An 18,654-nucleotide genomic window follows, 5' to 3' on the forward strand; every position below is an offset into this window, starting at 1 on the left:
AAAAATTTAAGCTAAGCTCTCGGCAGACTCAATCTAGACACATCAATTTTTTTCTTTTTCTAATACACTCATCCGGTTGCCTAATATCACATGCATGTCACTAGATGACTTAAACTTCTTGTTTTTGACTAGTTAAACACTTAAACAAACTCAGATTGTCGCCGGAAGCCAGAAATAAAACTACAAATTCAAGCCAGTTCCTCGGCAGAAATTTTCTTAACCAAACCAGAAATTTTCCCTGCTTTAACACATCATCCGAATGCACAATTCAACATGCATGGTCTAAATCTTCAAGTCTTCACTCAGCTAAAGGCACTTAGGTGTTCAGATGCCACAGAAAAACACAAATGGAGTTGCATTATCTCCTCAAATTCTCGGTAGCAACATTTTGTCAAAACAGAAATTTTCCTAATGGTTTGATTTCAGCATCCGATTGTATAATCTAAACATGCAAGCTCAGATGCAGCTTGCTCAACTAATAATCAACCTAATTAGACCAGAATTTACCTCAGATAGCAGCTAATCTTTCACACAAAAAATTCCAGAAATTTCTTCCCTAGCTCTCGGCTTCAAGTGCAGTCGGTGGTTCCTGGCTCCTAAGTTGCGGCTGAAATTTGTTGTAGCTGGTGGCTTTGAGGTCGGTTGGTTGGAGTTGGTGGAGAGGAATTGCAGTAGTTTCGGTGGAGTTGTGCAGAGAAGGAAATGAGATTTGGTGAAGATGGTGTCTCGGTATCAAGAAAAGAAGCGGTTTGTGGTTTACTTGTGCAGAGAAAAATTGGAATTGCGGTTTGTGTTTGTGAAATGAAACATGAAATAGAGGGAATGGTATTGTGGTTTTAGCCGTGAGATAGAGAGGACGTATGGTGGTGCCGTGGTTTAAGAGACAGAGGTTTTCGTGTAAGGATCGATTGCGTATAACATTGGTTGCGTATCGAATTGGTAATAACAAATGTGATTGGACTTGCGGTCAGGAGTCTTGTTTGGTTTGCATGGAATGGTAAGGGTATTTTAGTCTTTTCACTTTGTTCCCTAATCTTCAACTTAATTTCTCAATTCCAACTTAATTCTAAAAATTGTCCCCAAGCGTTTTTCAACCGCCTAAATATATCCTAATATACCTAACCCATTTTTATCGAATAATTATCGATTAAACTTGAATATTAAGGTTCCTAGTAATTCTTATATTATTTAGCGATTAAATTAGTTATTAGAATTTCCAATTATTATTTCTCAAGAATTAGAGTTAGTCTAACTCGAAATTCATTGATTTAGTAATATAAAATCAAGTGGAATAATAATTTAATCCAAGGGTGTCAATTTGCACATAAAATTATTTTTACACACTTATTTGAAAACAAAGAAAGATAAGGATATATTTATCGAATTTTCACGCCTTAAGTATGTTTAGTATATTAGTATCATATTTATCTAAAATTCATTGGTTTTTATCTTAACGCGGAAATTCTTATTAACATTTAACATTAGCAACTATTTAGAATTAATCATAGAAATTTAAACAATTTATTTTAAGATAGTAAGGTTATCGACTCAAGTGTCATTAATATAGCATAATGAAATTTAAATATTCTAATATTTTATGTTAAGGCGAAAAATTTAATCCAACCTAAAGATATTAATTTAGTCTAATAAGACCAAGAAATTTCATAATGTAGAAATATATATTATTTTCCACATAAACCTATTTTTACGTACTCAAATGCGAACAAGTAAAAGTAATGCTAGAATTTATTAAGGAATAAAAGAAATGCAAATGAAATATGCACTAGCTTATATATCCATTTTCAGGGTTCTCACAAGCTCGGCCAAAGGGGCTAAGAATGAAGAAATATTTTGGTCAAAATTAGCTTTAAGAAGGTAAAAATATCTTGGTCAAAAGTCCACCCTCGAATAGAAACGCGACATGTGGCACCTTATATGTTTAACCTTATCCTCTTGTCTCTCCATACTCATTAATCTAGCTAACCTCTAATTATCTCTTAACACCTTATAAAATAATATCACTTAATACAAAACTCCAACAAGTTTTCAAAAATATATCGCATTTACCGCACTAGCGGGTCCCACGTCCATAATACACTTCAAACTTAACGTGGACTAACTTGTATCAAGGAAATGATTTGAAAACTATATTCCCTTATAAAAATGTATAGGAAATTAATATATTGGAGAAAGGCATAAAATTATAGACAAGGAAACAAAATAATGTCTCGAAAATATATAAAAATTTTTGGATTCTCACACTCATTCTTTCGGGGCGTTACAAAACTTCACTGGCTAGTTAATCGAGTCGAGCCGGCAAGGATTTGGTCGATTAGCTAACGAACCATGGGTCTCTAGTTTTGTCGAGTGAAGTGTTATCTTCTCGACTAATTGGTATGTTCGAATAGTACCACCAGTGTTTATCTTGAAGTTCGGGCCCGGTAAGGGGGTTGATTGGTGGATAGAAATTGGTGTAAAGTGGAGATCTACGGTTATGGTTTGCTTCTTCAAACGTTGACGGAGTGTCAACGGGTTCAGATTAAGTAATGCAACAGGAATTTGGCTCTTGAGGGCCTTCTGTATTCTTATACTTTGAAATGATTGTTATTTATAGTGTTATTGTTTCTTTTAAAAACTTTACACTCGCTCGTTTTGAGATTTGCTACTTGAAGTGTTATTACTCACTTTTATGAACTCTTATGCTCGCTACTTTGACATTTCGAGTTTTACACAATGACCAACTTGTTACTTGGGTCTGCATGAAGTTTTGGAACCTCACTGAGCTTTAGCTCACTCTATTAGTTTTTGTTTTCCTTACAGGGGGTACGAGTGAGGGCGTGAAGCTGGTACAGGCTAGCATAGTCTAGTTTTTGAATTTTTGCGATTGTACTCGCGCTAGTACTCGACTAGGGTTGAATGTACCTGGATTTAAAATATTCTGATATGTTAGGGTATGTATGAGGCCTGGAGCTGAATTTAAGCATTAATGTATATTCTAAGTTTGGGATTTGTTATTTCATTTCCTTTCAATGGTTGTAAGTTATTTTCTTGAGGTGTGTGAACGAGTCCTGGCGAGAGCTGGGCAGCCGGTCCGTTAAACCCTAGGGTACGCCCTAGAGGGAGGTGGGGTCGTCACAGCTTCGGATGGTCAATTTCTGAATCCTTCTTATTGAAGCAGTTAGAGGTTAGAATTCAAATTTTTTGCACGATAATTCTTCCTCTTCCTAAAAATTTCTTCTTTAATCTCTCTTCTCCAATTCGACTTAATAATTGTCCCTTCTCAATTCCTCTTCAAACTCTAAACCATATTCATTCAGAGTCCACAAAGTCTCTAAGAAAAAATGGTTAGGATTGAAGGAGGTTTAACTGGTGTGCATCCAGATCAGGATCCAGAAGAGGACTGGACCTTCCTAAAAAATTGGATGATAAGGGTTAAGCACTTATGGAATCGATTGAAGCTTGATGGGGGAGAGAAGTATCAGAAAATCTGAGGGAATCAACGAGAATTTCTCAACCAAACTTTGAACAACCTAGATTCATTGATAAAGAGGCAAAACTAAAGTATTCAATTTTCCTAACCAAAACTATTATCCCTCAAAGACCCTGCAAAAATGGAGAACTGGATGAACTAAACTTGCAATTGATTGAACAATGTTTTGAAAAACAAAACTAGGGTTACTTAATTTATCTTGATGGCCCTATATACCATGAGAATGCTATTTAGTTTACTGCAAATATTAGGAAAGTTGAAGATGATTTTGTATTGTCTAAAGTCAATTCTATTAATATTAGGTTCAATCTTACCTTGATCAACAAAATTTTTGAATGTATTGTTTAAAATCTTGCTGAATTTTCCTATTTCTTTGCTTTTGATTGTGGCTAAAGGCAAATCATGGATTTGATGTCCACAAAGTTAGAAAACTATTCAAAACTAGTTTTCAAAAGGTTACTGATACCAAAACTACTTCTCTAACTCCTAAGTTACAGATTCTATACTCACTAATTATTAGTATACTTTTTCCTACTCATGCTCATAGAACTACACCCGAAGAATGCAACTTTACTTGTTCTTCTCTATTTACAAAGGAATAAAATTGGATTTTGGGTATTTGTTCTACTCTATTTACTAGAAGAAGTTTCCATTTTGAAAAATTTTTACCAAAAATTTTCAAGTACTTATAAGTTCCTATCACTGGTGTAAGATCCTTTTCTGCTTTTGTCTATCAAGAAAATTTTGAGGAAAAGGGTCTTAAGTTTTACAAAGATCAGTGATTTAGTAGAGAAAACGATTTGGTTGAAAAGGCCAAGAATAATGCTCTCTTGCAGCTGGTAAACTGCCCCCATCCTCAATTGATCCTTCATCCGTGCAAACCTTTTCTGAACTTCCAGCATCCCTGATAACCATCCTTCAAGACATTTATTTCAATCTTTAGAATGTTGAAAAACAAATGCATTCCATGGACCTCAAACTTTGAAAGATCACCTTGAACTAAATGTGTCTGGAACAAGGACTACTGCTGGGTATGACCTACACTGAAGAAGATAAGGAACGAAATCAAAATGGTGGAGTTGTTAAAAGGACAGAAGTTAGATTTAAGCAGAGAACACATGGCATAGCTCATCAGGAAACTGAATCACCACAAGAAACTTTTGTGACTGAAATCCAAGAAGGAATTCAAACTAATTACGAAATAGGATAGAAGAGTTCACTGCAGCCTTCTTAGCCAAAAGAAGCATCTGAGATCATTGAAACGAAGCAAGATGTTTTTCCTGTTGCCGTCATTCAGCAAGTATTGGATGATATCGAAGCCATGAATGAGCCATCTAGATCCAAGAAGAAGAAATCGAGAAAGAGAAAGAAAACCTCTGATGTCAAGCAAATCCAGTGGGCTTTTGTCTAGGACTTTCGTCTAAGATCCTTAGGATCTCTTAGGTCTTCTAGCACTCTTAGGATCTGGCTCACAGTGTCATTTAGGATCTCATTCCAAGTTTCTCTTTGCCTTTTTTGTTGTTGGACGATATTTATCAAACTATGTTTTTATTTGACTCTTTTGATGATGTTTATCAAACTATGCTTGGATTGCTGGAGTGTGTTTGATATCTAGCTATTCTATGATAAATTGTTCCTTATTTTCTTAATATAGCACTTATTTAGGTGGAGCTTTATTGTTTTGATAATGCCAAAATGGGGGAAAGTGTGATTCTTTGTTTACTTTTTAATCCTTCTCTTCTTCATTGGTCATTGGTCATTGGTTTGTCATCATCATAAAAAGGGAGAGATTGTTGATCTAGTTTGTTTTGATGATGACAAAACCAATAAAGAATGAACTCATCCTTTGATTAAGTATTCCATGATAAGAAAGACTTTTTGAAAAGGATGCTTTGTTCATGATGAGATTGTTGAACTTGCTATGCTTGAAGATTAAGAACAAGAAGTTTCAGGCCAAAGGGCTGTTCAGACACATGGAGGAAAGATGATAGAACTTCTCGAACGTCCTATCTATTAATGAGAAGTTTTACAAAAGCCACATTTTTTAACTACTGGGGTGCATGATCTGACACTTCAACAAAATCTTTAACTGTCCGAAGTGTATCCATAAAGGACCATTAATACACTATTTGTGGACAGAAGATGGGAAGATACGAGTCAGTAAACCATCATATGTCAAGTATGATGACAAATGATTAGGCATAAGAAAAACTATTTCAAGTGTTCTAAACCCCTACAAGATGGTTCTACCCTAGATACCCTGAAGCAGAAAGGAAGCAAATTAGGACACACCACGATCATGCAAATGCAGTAATAGCTAGTTAGTCTATCATTAATTTCAAAAGTAGTTAGAAGCTGTAAAGCTACTTTTTGCTTTGTATAAATAGTTACTCGGATTAAACCTATAATAATAGTCATGAGCAAGTGACTAGTGATTGTACCAAGTGAGAAACAAGTCATTTTGAAATAGTTGAGATTGAAAATGGTAAAAAACAAAAAAGTTCCCGTGGTTTCAAAACGTTCAATATGAGACCCATGTTTTGAACTAAATTATAAAGGTAACGGAATCCGTTAAACTTAACGGAAATGGACAAAATAACAAAAATGCCCTGATATAATTAAACAAAAGACAGTTCAGCAAAATCATTTGTTTTATTTTCTAAAGAGAGAAAATTGAGGGTTAAGGGGTAGAACGGATGTATTTGTTAAAAAATTAGGTATAAAATTTTTTTTTAAGTTTCAATAAGTCATTTCCGTTAAGTTTAACATATTCCGTTATCTTTACAATTTAATTCAAAACATGAGATATTGTGTTATACGTTTTTAAACCACGGGGAGCTTTTCTGTATATTAGATTTATTACAGGGGACTTTTTTATTTCTTATCCGATTGAAAAAGTTTTTCATAGTGAGATTGATAAGTTTTCTTTTATAGCTTGGATAGGTTAGTAGTAGCTGTAAAACTTTTAGCTTACCAAATGTGAGATAGCGAATGGGCAAAAATGATTCAAGTCATTGTGCAAAGCATAACTAATTCATCTACTTTGAAGGAGTTTTGAGGAAATACAAAAGATTTGTCTTGGGCCGCAGAGAGGAAGGCATCAAAAGATTTGTCCTGGGCGGATCAAAGCAGGTAGCTAATGACGTGCTAGTAGAAACTCTTAACTCTTAAGATTAAAAAAGAAGCCCCCTCCTCGAAATTTGATCATTGCAAAATGGGCCAATAGTTGGAGATATTTTTTGGGAAATCTCCAGCAGATATATGGACCGCAGCAAAAAGAAATATAAAAGTAGTTGGCAGCAAAGAGATGTCCAACATAACAGTGAGGAACGGCAAGAAGGAAATTGTAGTCCAAATTACTGTCTTGAAACAAAACAAAAAAAAAGAGAAAATGACCAATAGGTGTTGTAGACGGATAATATGGGGTGTAAAGATGTCTAAAAGTCATTAGATGTCTAGAAAGCTCCAAATCAGGATAATACTGATACACTTTAAACTCATGGAATCAAATATCGCTTCTTACAATAGCGGGAATCAAATAATTGCTTCTTTCTATAGAAAAATTCTCATTTTAAACATAATATAAAAACCAATAAAATGTTCGTCTGCTAGACAAAGAAGAATTCTATAATGACACAGAGGAGAAGCAATATGAATCATTATTTTTGTAGTATAAATTCACATTATAAAGATGAGTTTTTTTGCTCACATTTTAACTTGTCACATTTTATAAAATAGGTTTTTTCTTTGTATAGATTAATCTTTTCCTTCATTTATAGTGTATATACTAGCGGCCGACAAATGTGACAAATAATTCGAAATTAAATTTTGATTTTAAGTTTTGCACATAGAGCATGCATCTGGGTAGCTAGTGTATACACTATCAATTTAATTTAGATTAATCTTTTTTATACCATCCATCCAATATTTGGGAGCATGCTAAGTGTTGTTAATACACATTTTTCATTTTTTAAATTCTTTTAGTACTCTACTATTAAGAGTATCTAATTTATCCTCACATATATAAAAGTTATGGTTTCTTGAGTAATTTTTTTAATCAATTATTTGCCAATTACTCGCGTCCTTTTTTTAAGCGCCCTTCTTTTTTTTAAGCACTTCATTTGTAAAATTTTGATTAATGTTAGTAATTAGCAAATAAGTAACTACCATACAAAAAATCACCATATCATAAAAATTCTTTGCAAAATAAATTTCAAAGTTATAAACCAATTTTCATAAAAAAAAAATGCATTTTTCAATGGCCATAAAATTATTTACTTGTACATATATAGGATAACTTAAGGCAGCATTAGTACGAATTTGAGTGATTTTTGACTTTTGTGCTTTTACTTATTTATTTTTATTTTGTGCTTATAGTTTATCAATTATTGATCCATTTTTCATTCTCTCATAATATTAAGCTTCAAAAAATTAGCATCTATAGTTTCACTAATTTATTTAATGATCCAGCCAATTTATATTGATATTTACTGTCCGCCATTTCAGGTAATATTATGGTTGTGTTTGGATTGCATTTTCCATGATTTTTCATGGAAAAATTACTGTAGCTATTTGATGTATGTGAGGGAAAAATGTAATAGGGAAATGTGATCACGGAAAACGACGTAATTTTTCTGACGGAAAATCGCAATCCAAACAACCATTGCCAGTTACCTTTCACCTCCAAACAAAATAGAGAAAGATGCCTATGCTGAGTTGTCATCTTTGCAATCGTCCTATGTTCGGTGCAAAGTTGATCCGACTTTCCACCATAAAAGCAACTTGAATATCCCATATGAGAAGGACATATTAAGAAATCAATTCAACAAGTAAAACCCCTCTAGAAGAAAGACTAGTAGTCCAGTGCCATGCGCATAAAAGGACAGAAAGCTCCATATGTGTTTAGAATTTCAAAGATCTTTTTTTTTTTGAGCTAGATTTTCAAAGAATGCTTGCTGCCTTGCTCTATTTTGTTTACTTTCGTGTCCCTCTTCCGGTCCATTGCGTTAAAGATGGTTTATTTTGAAGTTTGAACTGATTAAGGACTAAGGAGTAAAAAATTACTCATCTAATACTGTTGATCCCGCTAATCTATTTGTTAATTATTAAGTGGTCTAGTTTACTTGGTCATGGCACAGGTTTTAAAAACTCTCCTCACTGGCTAAAAAGTTAGAGAGTTCGAAACCAAAATCCACATAGTCAAATCTAGAGAGGACAAAAAGGTATTAATAAGTGGATTGCTATAAATTAGAGACAGTAAGAAGTTTCGCGTGTAACAGATTATAGATTTGAATTATCAAAAAGATAAGTGGAGAGCTATTATTAATTTTCTTTTTAAAAGAGAAAAATAATATAAAAGAAGGGTTGGAGATAGAATTTGACTCCTAAATCTAATTGAGTTCCTTTTGAAAGCATGCTCGAGTAGGACGATTTTTCTTGCAATTAAACAAAAAAATAAATTTATCATTAATAATCTCGTAGACAACCATGCCCGTTGAAAAGGAATTATTTAAAAATAAAAAAAAAAAAGATTAGGAGGTTGGCTTAACCCATTGTGTATTAGCTTTTCAAATTTCCAACCACTTTTACATGTCACATAGATTATTATTACATCACCAAAAACGTTGCAATAGATAATTTTTTTCCCAAATGATCTTCATTTCCTCTACAACTATAGCCGGGTATGTTCATGTTTGGTGAAACCACCTTAATCAATCAGTTTTAATGGTCAACTTTTGTTCAATCAGCTGAGTGCTGGACCTGGCCTACTCGCTAATTTTTCACGTGCCATTTGACATATGATGCATGGAAACGTTATTTCACTTCAAGTTAATTAGTCTAAGTCTACTCTCATCCGTAGGCAATTGTTAGCTTAAAGCTTTACAATGCAAGGTTTCTCTAGAATATTGAAATTTATTTGCAAGTCTGCTAAAAACGACTTTTCAATTAATAACTATTAGAAAATGATAATCATATTAAAGGAAGTTGAAAAATAACCACATGAAATAAGCATAGGGTTTTGAAGGCTTTTTTGCTAAGTTCCTATTTTTAAAACTATTGTCAATGGTCTTGAGATTAAAAAAAAAAAAAACTTGCTGTAGCAATTAGCATATCATCAGTTATTCTCCAAACACAATGCATAATGGACAGAAAGTTCGAAAAGTGAAAGAAAATATATCTTCTCATTGACGAAGGCATCTGGCTTACCTAACATTTCTTGAGATTCATGATTTTTATTCACTTTACTGAAAGAAAATAGGTTCATAGTCGGACCCATAAAACATAATATCAACAATTACAAAATATACTCACATTATTTCAACTTCTCAATCAACCAAAAAAAAAAAAATTCAATCAACTGTCACCAGTCCTTTTGAAGACTTTTCAATTGTTCTCAAAACCAAAGATTATCAGAATGTTAATAAATGCCCTAATTTAATGACCCCAATCAAGAAATTGACATCCCCAATTAATGAATAAATGCTGTTTAAAGAATTAATTTCAAAACTATTTCAATGTTATGTTACATCTACTCCTAGGTTTGATCTAAGAATGTGTAATTGGAAATTATGGGTAGAGAAAATTGGTACCACCATTCACTAGTCTTGCATTTTTTTTTCATAACAGTAATATGCCTATAATCTAATCTATTCTCAAGGATGGAGAGCCTAAAATATCTATATAAGAGACTAGTAAATATACAGATTTAATTAGATCAAAAGAGTGATTTGACAACTCATTTGAATTTTTTTTACAATGTTCGAACCCTTGACCAACAATTCTGACCGGGATTTTTGGCGACCATTGAGTCAAAGCGGACTAGTTATTCACTAGTCTTGCATTGGCTTGTGTGATTTGGGTACATTGCCGTACTTCTTTGGGTACATGCTAAGACCATTTCCTAGTAAGTCCGCCGCCGCAAAATGACCAATCCATGCTTTAATGGGTTAGTACAGTTTTTTTTTAAAAAAAAACAAAAGAGGTTGGTACACTTTGCTTTGACAAATATTCAAATGTTGGCTTTTTTTTGGGGCATTTTTCTTTTTGCCAGCCACTTTTGTTTCCTAATAAATTGATTAGTCCATACATGCAGTTTTCCCAAGGTTCTTTTGGTTAACTGATTAAATTAGGTACAATAATCTTAAGAACTCTTATTTCTTTTTTCTTTGACAGAAATTCATCTGTTGGGTTTTTTCAGGGCATTTTTCTTTTTTTTCTAGCCACCATTTGTTTTCTAAAAATGTGATTGGTCCATACTGTGTTCTCAAGGTTAATTTGGTTTGGTTAACTGCTTAATTTAGGTATAGTAATCTAATTTCTTGATAACAACGTTACACAAAAAAGGCAAGTTCAGAACATCTCATATTGCCCTACACAAGAAATAAAATTTATTTTAGATAAATAAGCCAGTGCTTAACTACAGATACATGTTTTTAAGGCATGTGTTTGGACATGTAAAATCAGTAATACCATATTCAAAAATCCAATAAACCTTAAATAAAATTTGATTTGGCCTTTTAAAAACCCAATTAGATTAATATTGAGTGTAATCACATAATTTACACGAGCACTAATGAAAAACAGCTTTTCGCTTTGAAAAAAAAAAATAAAAAGAACACTTTTATGAAGCCTATATGAAAGTTTAACGTCTTTTTTTTATTCCTTTTTGAGGAGAGAACTAGGGAGACATTAAATAATCATGAAACTGCATCTGATAAAATTGATTTCAAGACATTAGACATTTCATAGTTCCTTCTTTCCTTTTCTTTTTCGTCCAACAATTTTTATTCTGCAGCGAGTCAATAACTTCTGTAAAATGGAAAAATCATTTTTGTAAACAATAGAGACTGTAAAGAATTTTTTTTTTATTGTAAAGAAATATTCTAATATTCTTATACTTTTCAGCACGACATTCAGAAGTTTTGACTACATAGAATTAGGGATGGCGGTCACCCGCCCCGCGGGGGGCTAATGGGGAGGGGGCGGGGGAGTGTACCCCCGCCCCGCCACCCGCTTTAAAAAAATAAATATATAAAATATATATATAATTATATATATAATATATAATTTAATTAGTTACAAACTTATGATAATGATATTATTAGTTATATGTATTATATAATGTCTATTAGTATATATAATATAATTGATATTATTAATTATACTAATAATTATATATGTGTACTAATACAAATTATTAACTGGTTATACTAAATTTACTAATACATTTATACTAAATCCCTAATTATACTTAATACAATAACATTTTCTTCTTAAAAAAAGGACAAGCATAATAATGAATTAGTGATTGTATTTGTGACAAAAGTGAAAACTTGACTACTTTAATTATATTTATTTCATCATATTGGATTGTATTCAAATAATTTTTATTTGATTGTTTTTATAAGTTTCAAATGTAAAATTACAATGAATAATAATTTGATAATGTGTTGATATTTTAGTATTTGATTATTTGCTAAAATTTAACAATAATAAAATTATATAACAAATTTTTATTATCCCCGCGGGGGAAGCGGGGCGGGGGGTGCGGGGGAGGGGGGATAGGGCGGGGGCGCGGGATGCCCGTCCCGTTGCCATCCCTGCATAGAATGCTAGAATTCATAATAGTTATTTCCAAGAAACAGGAAAACACAAGAAAGAGACTCAAAATTAAATAATAGGCACGTGTCAAGGTTCTTTTAAAGTCAGAGTCAAAAAGGCGTGAAGAGATAAAATATAAGTATTGTGTCTAACGGGTTAGCTAGGTAACAGAGATGGTTGATTAGGGTTCTCAGAAATGTTTTTTTTTTATTTTTAAAAAAGGTTCTCAGCAATGATTCTAGTAATCTACATTACTAGACAGACACTAAGGTCTCGTTTGGGTTGCGGTTTTTTTTATAAAAAAGTACTTTAGGTATTAAAAATACTTTTAAGGCGTTTGGTGAATATCATTTCATAAAATTAAGAGTGAAGTTTTTGGTGTTAAAAGCAGTTTCAGTAAAAACTCAAATTTGGTGCTTTTAGAGTAACTTTTGTGAATTAAAAAATAAAACATTAAATTTAATCATTTTATCCTATATTATCAACTAAATAAAGAGATAAATACATTTTTAAAAATTTTAAATTACACATTATCTAATACAATAATTACTTATTGAATTATATTTCCAAACAATATACTTAAAAGCATTTAAACACATAAGAAGCACTTTTATTAAAAACTCTATTAGAAAAGTGCTTTTCAATAAGTTACTGCAATGCCAAATGGGCCTTAAAAGGTAAATTGACACTAGTGCTTAAGACACACTCTATTGATTTATTTTACTGAATAAAGATTTTAAGCATAAAGATGAGAATACAAAAAAAGTATTTGTGGAACATTGTGGAAGTTATTTTACGACATGGGTAGTTACTGAAGTCATAAGTTTGTCATGAGGGTATTTTGTGTAGAAACAAGAAAACAAATGATTAAAAAAAATACTAAAATAGTAATAGCAAAAACGACTTGATAAATATAGACACTAAAATAATAAATTATTATTAGAGGTTCTAGGTCGAGTGTTACAAAATGTGAGTTTTATCCAACTAAATATTACTCTTCATCCCACTATATGTGGATTATTAGTTGTGGTGTTCTTGAATTATCTTTTGCCTGTAGGGGTTCCACTACTATCGACTCCTTTTAATCACATGATACAAAATTATTATAATGGGTGTACATAGATTTCAACCATGAATTGTTTCCAACAATTATCATGACAAATTTTTCCATTCGACACGCGTTAGACAAATTTAATGAACTTTTTATTTCCCTATCATTATAATAAAAAAAAGGAGGTTGATAATTAGCTAGGATTATCAATGGGCCAGGCTAGCCCAAGGCCGGCCCTAAAAATTAGAGCCAAGGATTTGTATAATATTGAGTTGGGTTGACTTTAGACATGAATATTTGACTCAATTGAATTGTAAGCCGAACTCGAATTTCATTAAGCTCGACCTAATTAAAGTCCAACCCATACAATTAGCTGTATAAATATATATTTTTATCATATAATTATGTAAATTATTTCATAATTATGTGTTTTATAATTTATATATGATTGTAAAATAGTATAATAATGTTATATACAATTTTATATAATTATAAATTAATTGTGGGTTTGGATTGAGCCCGAATTAAGCCCAAAAGCCTAATAACTTTTGAGTTGAGTTTGAACTTATCAAAAATCGACTCATAAAACCCGATTAACAACGCAAATAGCTGCATTAGATTAATAATGTCTAGCACTCTGAGTTATCAGTGCATCTCTCTAGACTACACACAGAGAAATGGACTGCTAGAGATGGACTACACTTTCAGAAGATATGAATAGACATGCATACTCTTAATCAAAGTATTCTCGATGTTAAGTTGTACTAATATAAAATGCATATCGTTAGACACAAAAAAGAATAATTCACCGATTGTGGAATTGTTGATACTAATTGGGTATAGAGATAGAATGCGGAGACACATGAATAATCCATTTTAAATCCTATACAAGTACATTACCAAGTCCTCCCCCCCCCCCCCCCGCGGGGCCAACCCCACCCCAAAAAAACCCCATTTTTTAAATTTTTGTCACGGCATTGGCATTGGTTTTGATTTTTTTTTTTTCTATTTGCTATTAAAGAAAGACTTCAACCTTTAGAGAGAGAGAGAGAGATATGTATGAATTTGTGAGTTCAAGTAGGAACTATTTTTTTAATCACATGTACCTTAAACTGGTTAATATACTATATAATTATTTGTTCAACGCAAACAAACAACAGTAAAGGTAAAATTCCAACTACCATTCTAAGATACCAATTTAGTTTATTGCTCAGGTCTAATTAAGGTAGGGGTGGCAATTTTCGATACGACCCGAAAATACGACACGAATTTAACACGAAATTAATGGGTTTGAGTTGAGGTTTTGAGGGTTCGGGTCAGAATCGGGTCGAACCCGATGAACCAGAAAAGAAAACATATCGATTTTGGGTCAATCCGTGGGTGACCTGATATGACCCGATATGACCCGTTTACGAATTAAAAATAATTTAATAAACATAAAAATTATTTTATTTAACTAAACTAAGTTATTCTTTTTTTCAAAGGCATTAATTACTTAATCCTAAATGAATTTATTTAACTTGTGTGAAGTTGAAATTATTATATTTGAACAAATAATATATTATATTATATTTTTACTTTTATGTTGTTTTAATTTATTTTATATTTGATTTGGGATAAAACACTTTTACGGTGTTTAATTTAATTTAGATTTGGTTTGAAATTATTTATTTAAATTTTTATTACTTGATTATATAGTTAATTTTGCCAGAAATTGATTTTATTAGAAATTACAGTGATAAATTAAAAAATTAAAATTAAGTATCGGGTCATTTCGGGTCAACCTGCCAACCCGACATTTTCGGATTCGTGTCAAGTATCCTGACCCGTTTCGGGTTGATGGATCAAGTTCGAGTCAAGGAATTTTCTGTTATATCCGAATCTCAACTTGAACTCGACCCGATTGCCATCCCTAAAATAAGGCTGTCATAAGCAGATGATGATATCGTGAGTTATACCCTACACGTACATCCTATTTATTATTTGTGTGGCAGGCAGCAGAAATTGCCCAGAAAAGCTTTTGATGTTGATCCCTCAATTCTACGACTACATCCTATATATATATATATATATATTTTGTTATTTCTGTGGCAGGCAGAAGAAGTTGCATAGAAAAGCATTCATTTCCCGACTTCTGTTGTTAACTTTTACTATTAGCATTTGAATTTCATTTTTTAACCTCGTAATGTCTTAAATGTCTCAATCATATTTGAAAAGGAACCATAGGAAGACTTTGTTGAGGCCACAGCCCACCATCCCTTTCTGGTTGAACACTTTTTTTTTTGGTTTCCCAAAATAACGCGTAATTGGTTGCTAATCTCTTGTACTCCAAGATCTTTTGCAATTTCTGAATTGCTTACTTAGATATTTCCACGCCTTAGCTTGTTAGCTTGTTAGTCTACAAATTCCAAGAAACAAACAAGACATTTGCTTCCAACTTATCAGCAATATTAGTCTTTGTCCAGGCTTCTCATTTTTTCTCCAGTTCTTTCTCTTTCTGTGTTTCATCATAGTTCACAAGTTCCTGTGACATCTATGATCAGCATAAACTGAATTGTCTTGTGTATGAACCTTGAATCGTGATAGACTTCAGTGAATCTCATGCCAATGAACATGAAAACTTCTAAAAGGAAGAAGCCTGGAGTTTTTTTTTTTGGTTGGACCCTTTTTTTCCTGCTTCTTTCGTAATTTCTAGTCGATAGAGCTGTCCAGAATATTACTCTGATCGCTTGGCTATGGAGTACTGTGAATCCGAAACAGCAGCCGCTGAAAGTGAACAGCATCTGATTGCTGCTGCCTATCATATTGTGAAGGCACTTGGGGCTAGTAAGACCTTGAACAATGACATGAAAAGAATTCTAACCGATCTTGATGTTCAATTGTCCAAGATGACTGCAGTTCAGGAGAATGAGGCTGACAGGACCAGGGAGATGGAAAATAAGCTCAAGTTTGCCCAGAGAAAGATCATGAGTTTCCAGTCAAGAAGCTTGAAGATTTGGGATTTAGGTCCTGGCGAGGATTATGGATATTTAAAAGCAGTTGACGAAGTTCGAAGGTTGGCAGAAATTTTGCAGAACATGCCCTCAAACCAAACTAGGAAAGTAAAGCAGCTACTGGATGAAGCTGAGAATATTCTGCACAAGGCAATGGCAAGGCTCCAGGAAGAACTGGTTCACATCCTTTCCAAGAATATGCAACCCCTTGAGCATGAATTTGTTTTACTCGAGTCTTGCCAGGTGGCTTCTTTGGAGGAAGAATCGATAGTACCAAACGAGGATGAATCGTTTGAGATCCTATCTCAGAGGGGGAGAAGAGGCCCTGATTGTGAGCAGTATGTAGTGGATTTGGTCCATCCACGTGCAATTCCTCTGATCAAATGTATTGCAGAATTGATGTTTGCTTCTAATTATGATAAGGAATTTTGCCAATCTTTCATTAGCTTTTGGAAGCAGGCATTGGATGATTACTTGATCAATCTCCATGTAAAACAACTCAGCATCGATGATGTTCTTAAGATGGACTGGAAGCGCTTGACCTACAGAATCAGAATTTGGTGCCGTGCAACCAGAAGAATTGTTGGCTTCTATCTTGCAAGTCAGAAACGGCTCTTTGACAAAATCCTGGGGGAATTTGGAAGCACTAGTTCGTCTTGCTTTATTGAAACTTCAAAGGCTTCTGTATCGTGCCTTTTGAACTTTGGACAGGCTGTCCTAATTTGCCCCCCTCGTCCAGAAAGACTTTTTTGTTTGCTAGATATGTATGAAACTCTGTCAAAATTTCTCCCAGATTTAGGTGATTTGTTTGCAGAAGAGGCTGGTTCTTTAGTTGAGATTGAGTTTCATGAGCTTCTGAAGAGATTAGGCAATTCTGCAAAGGAAATCTTCCTTGAATTTGGAAACCATGTTGCCTCAAACACTTCAACAATACCGTTTACTAGTGGAAGTATTACCCATCTGACGAGGTATGTGATGAACTATATCATGTTACTGGTAGAATATGGCGATACCCTCAATTCACTCCTAGAAGAACAAAATCTGGAGAATACAGATCAATTTTCTCAAGCAGAGGTCTCCCAGATAATCAATTTGAATAATACAAGTCCCATGGCACATAGCCTAAAGTCTGTTACTTCAGTTTTGGAAGCCAATCTGGACACCAAATCTGATCTTTATGGAGATGAATCTTTGAAGCACATCTTTATGATGAATAACATTCATTACATGGTCCAAAAGATTGAGAATTCACAATTAAGGTGGTACTTTGGTGATGAATGGATCAGAAGACATGTTTGGAAATTCAGGCAGCACGAGACTTGCTATGAAAGAATCACATGGAGTTCTATACTTTCTCAGCTAAAAGATGATGGCAGCAAAGGGAAGGCGATGCTCAAAGACAAATGCAGGAAATTTAATACAGCTTTTGAGGAAGTATACAAAAGCCAGACAGCATGGAAGATCCCAGATGCTCAACTACGAGAAGAGTTGAGAATCTCAACTTCACAGAAAGTTATCCATGCATACAGGCCATTTGCTTCTAGGTTAGCAAAGTGTTGTATTAGTGACAAATACATCAAGTATACTGAAGATGACTTGGGGAATTATATTTGGGATCTTTTCGAGGGATCTCCCAAGTCTCTGAACCATGCAAAGAGGAGGTGAACTTGGTCTCATTTAAGACACCAGTAGTCTTCTTGTGCCTTTTTCCCAATTGTTTTGTAAGTGCAATGTCATAATAGAAAAATTGTTTGCCAGATCAATCAACTTTACAATCCTTGTCTGAAGTTTGGAACACGAGATCAAATGTGCTGTATCTCTCTAAGTACTTATATTCTTTACCCATTATCGTGCAATATTTAACTGAACTGCCTGTTCAATGTTGAATCAGACAATCAATTCATTAGTATAAAATTAAAAAAATATGCTCAATTTCGATATGTCTAACATTAATCTTTTGATGTCAAATTGCCCTTTCAAATTACTGCAAACAAGTATGAAAAAAGGTGCGTTGTGATGCATGCCAGTTTTTCCAAGTCTGCAGAATCTGGAAATATTCTGAAACTTTTGCAAGAAATCATAAATCGGCCGAAATGCAGAAGTTTAATTCGGCTGCTTATGACTCTTAACAGTACCTACTTTAATACGAGAACTACATATTTCAGCAGCAAGCAAACCTTTCTGCTCCACTAAAAGCTCAAAAGCATCAATATTGTACAGACGTTTCCTCTCCAACCCATCCTATGTCACAAGTAGAGACTCTTTCAAATGACTTGGTCCTACGAAGACGTTGATTCATGCCTTGAACGAAAGGTAGAGATCTTCTGATGACTAGAGCATTCAATGACTGCAGAAAAGTAAATATGAGAACTACACAACAAATCATAAGACAACTAGAGGTCCACTAACTATGGTCCTGCAAAGGGACCACTACGTCTAGACAAATCAGAGCGGTAATATCCAATGTACTGCAGCTTGCAAAGCCAATAGCTGGTTTCTTCATTCAATGTCATCTTACG

The 18,654-nt window shown here is 33.5% G+C and overlaps 1 protein-coding gene across 1 annotated transcript; it reads left to right on the top strand.

Moving 5' to 3' along the window:
- Window positions 1-15,447: 15,447 nt before the first annotated feature.
- On the top strand, window positions 15,448-17,898 carry LOC113767389 (exocyst complex component EXO70E2-like). The gene has a single exon (XM_027311469.1). The coding sequence runs from the start codon at window positions 15,878-15,880 to the stop codon at window positions 17,798-17,800; it is 1,923 nt and encodes a 640-aa protein (XP_027167270.1). The 5' UTR covers window positions 15,448-15,877; the 3' UTR covers window positions 17,801-17,898.
- The last annotated feature ends 756 nt before the right edge of the window (window positions 17,899-18,654 follow it).

This window comes from Coffea eugenioides, chromosome 4 (assembly GCF_003713205.1).
Source record: "Coffea eugenioides isolate CCC68of chromosome 4, Ceug_1.0, whole genome shotgun sequence".
Taxonomy (NCBI): domain Eukaryota; kingdom Viridiplantae; phylum Streptophyta; class Magnoliopsida; order Gentianales; family Rubiaceae; genus Coffea; species Coffea eugenioides.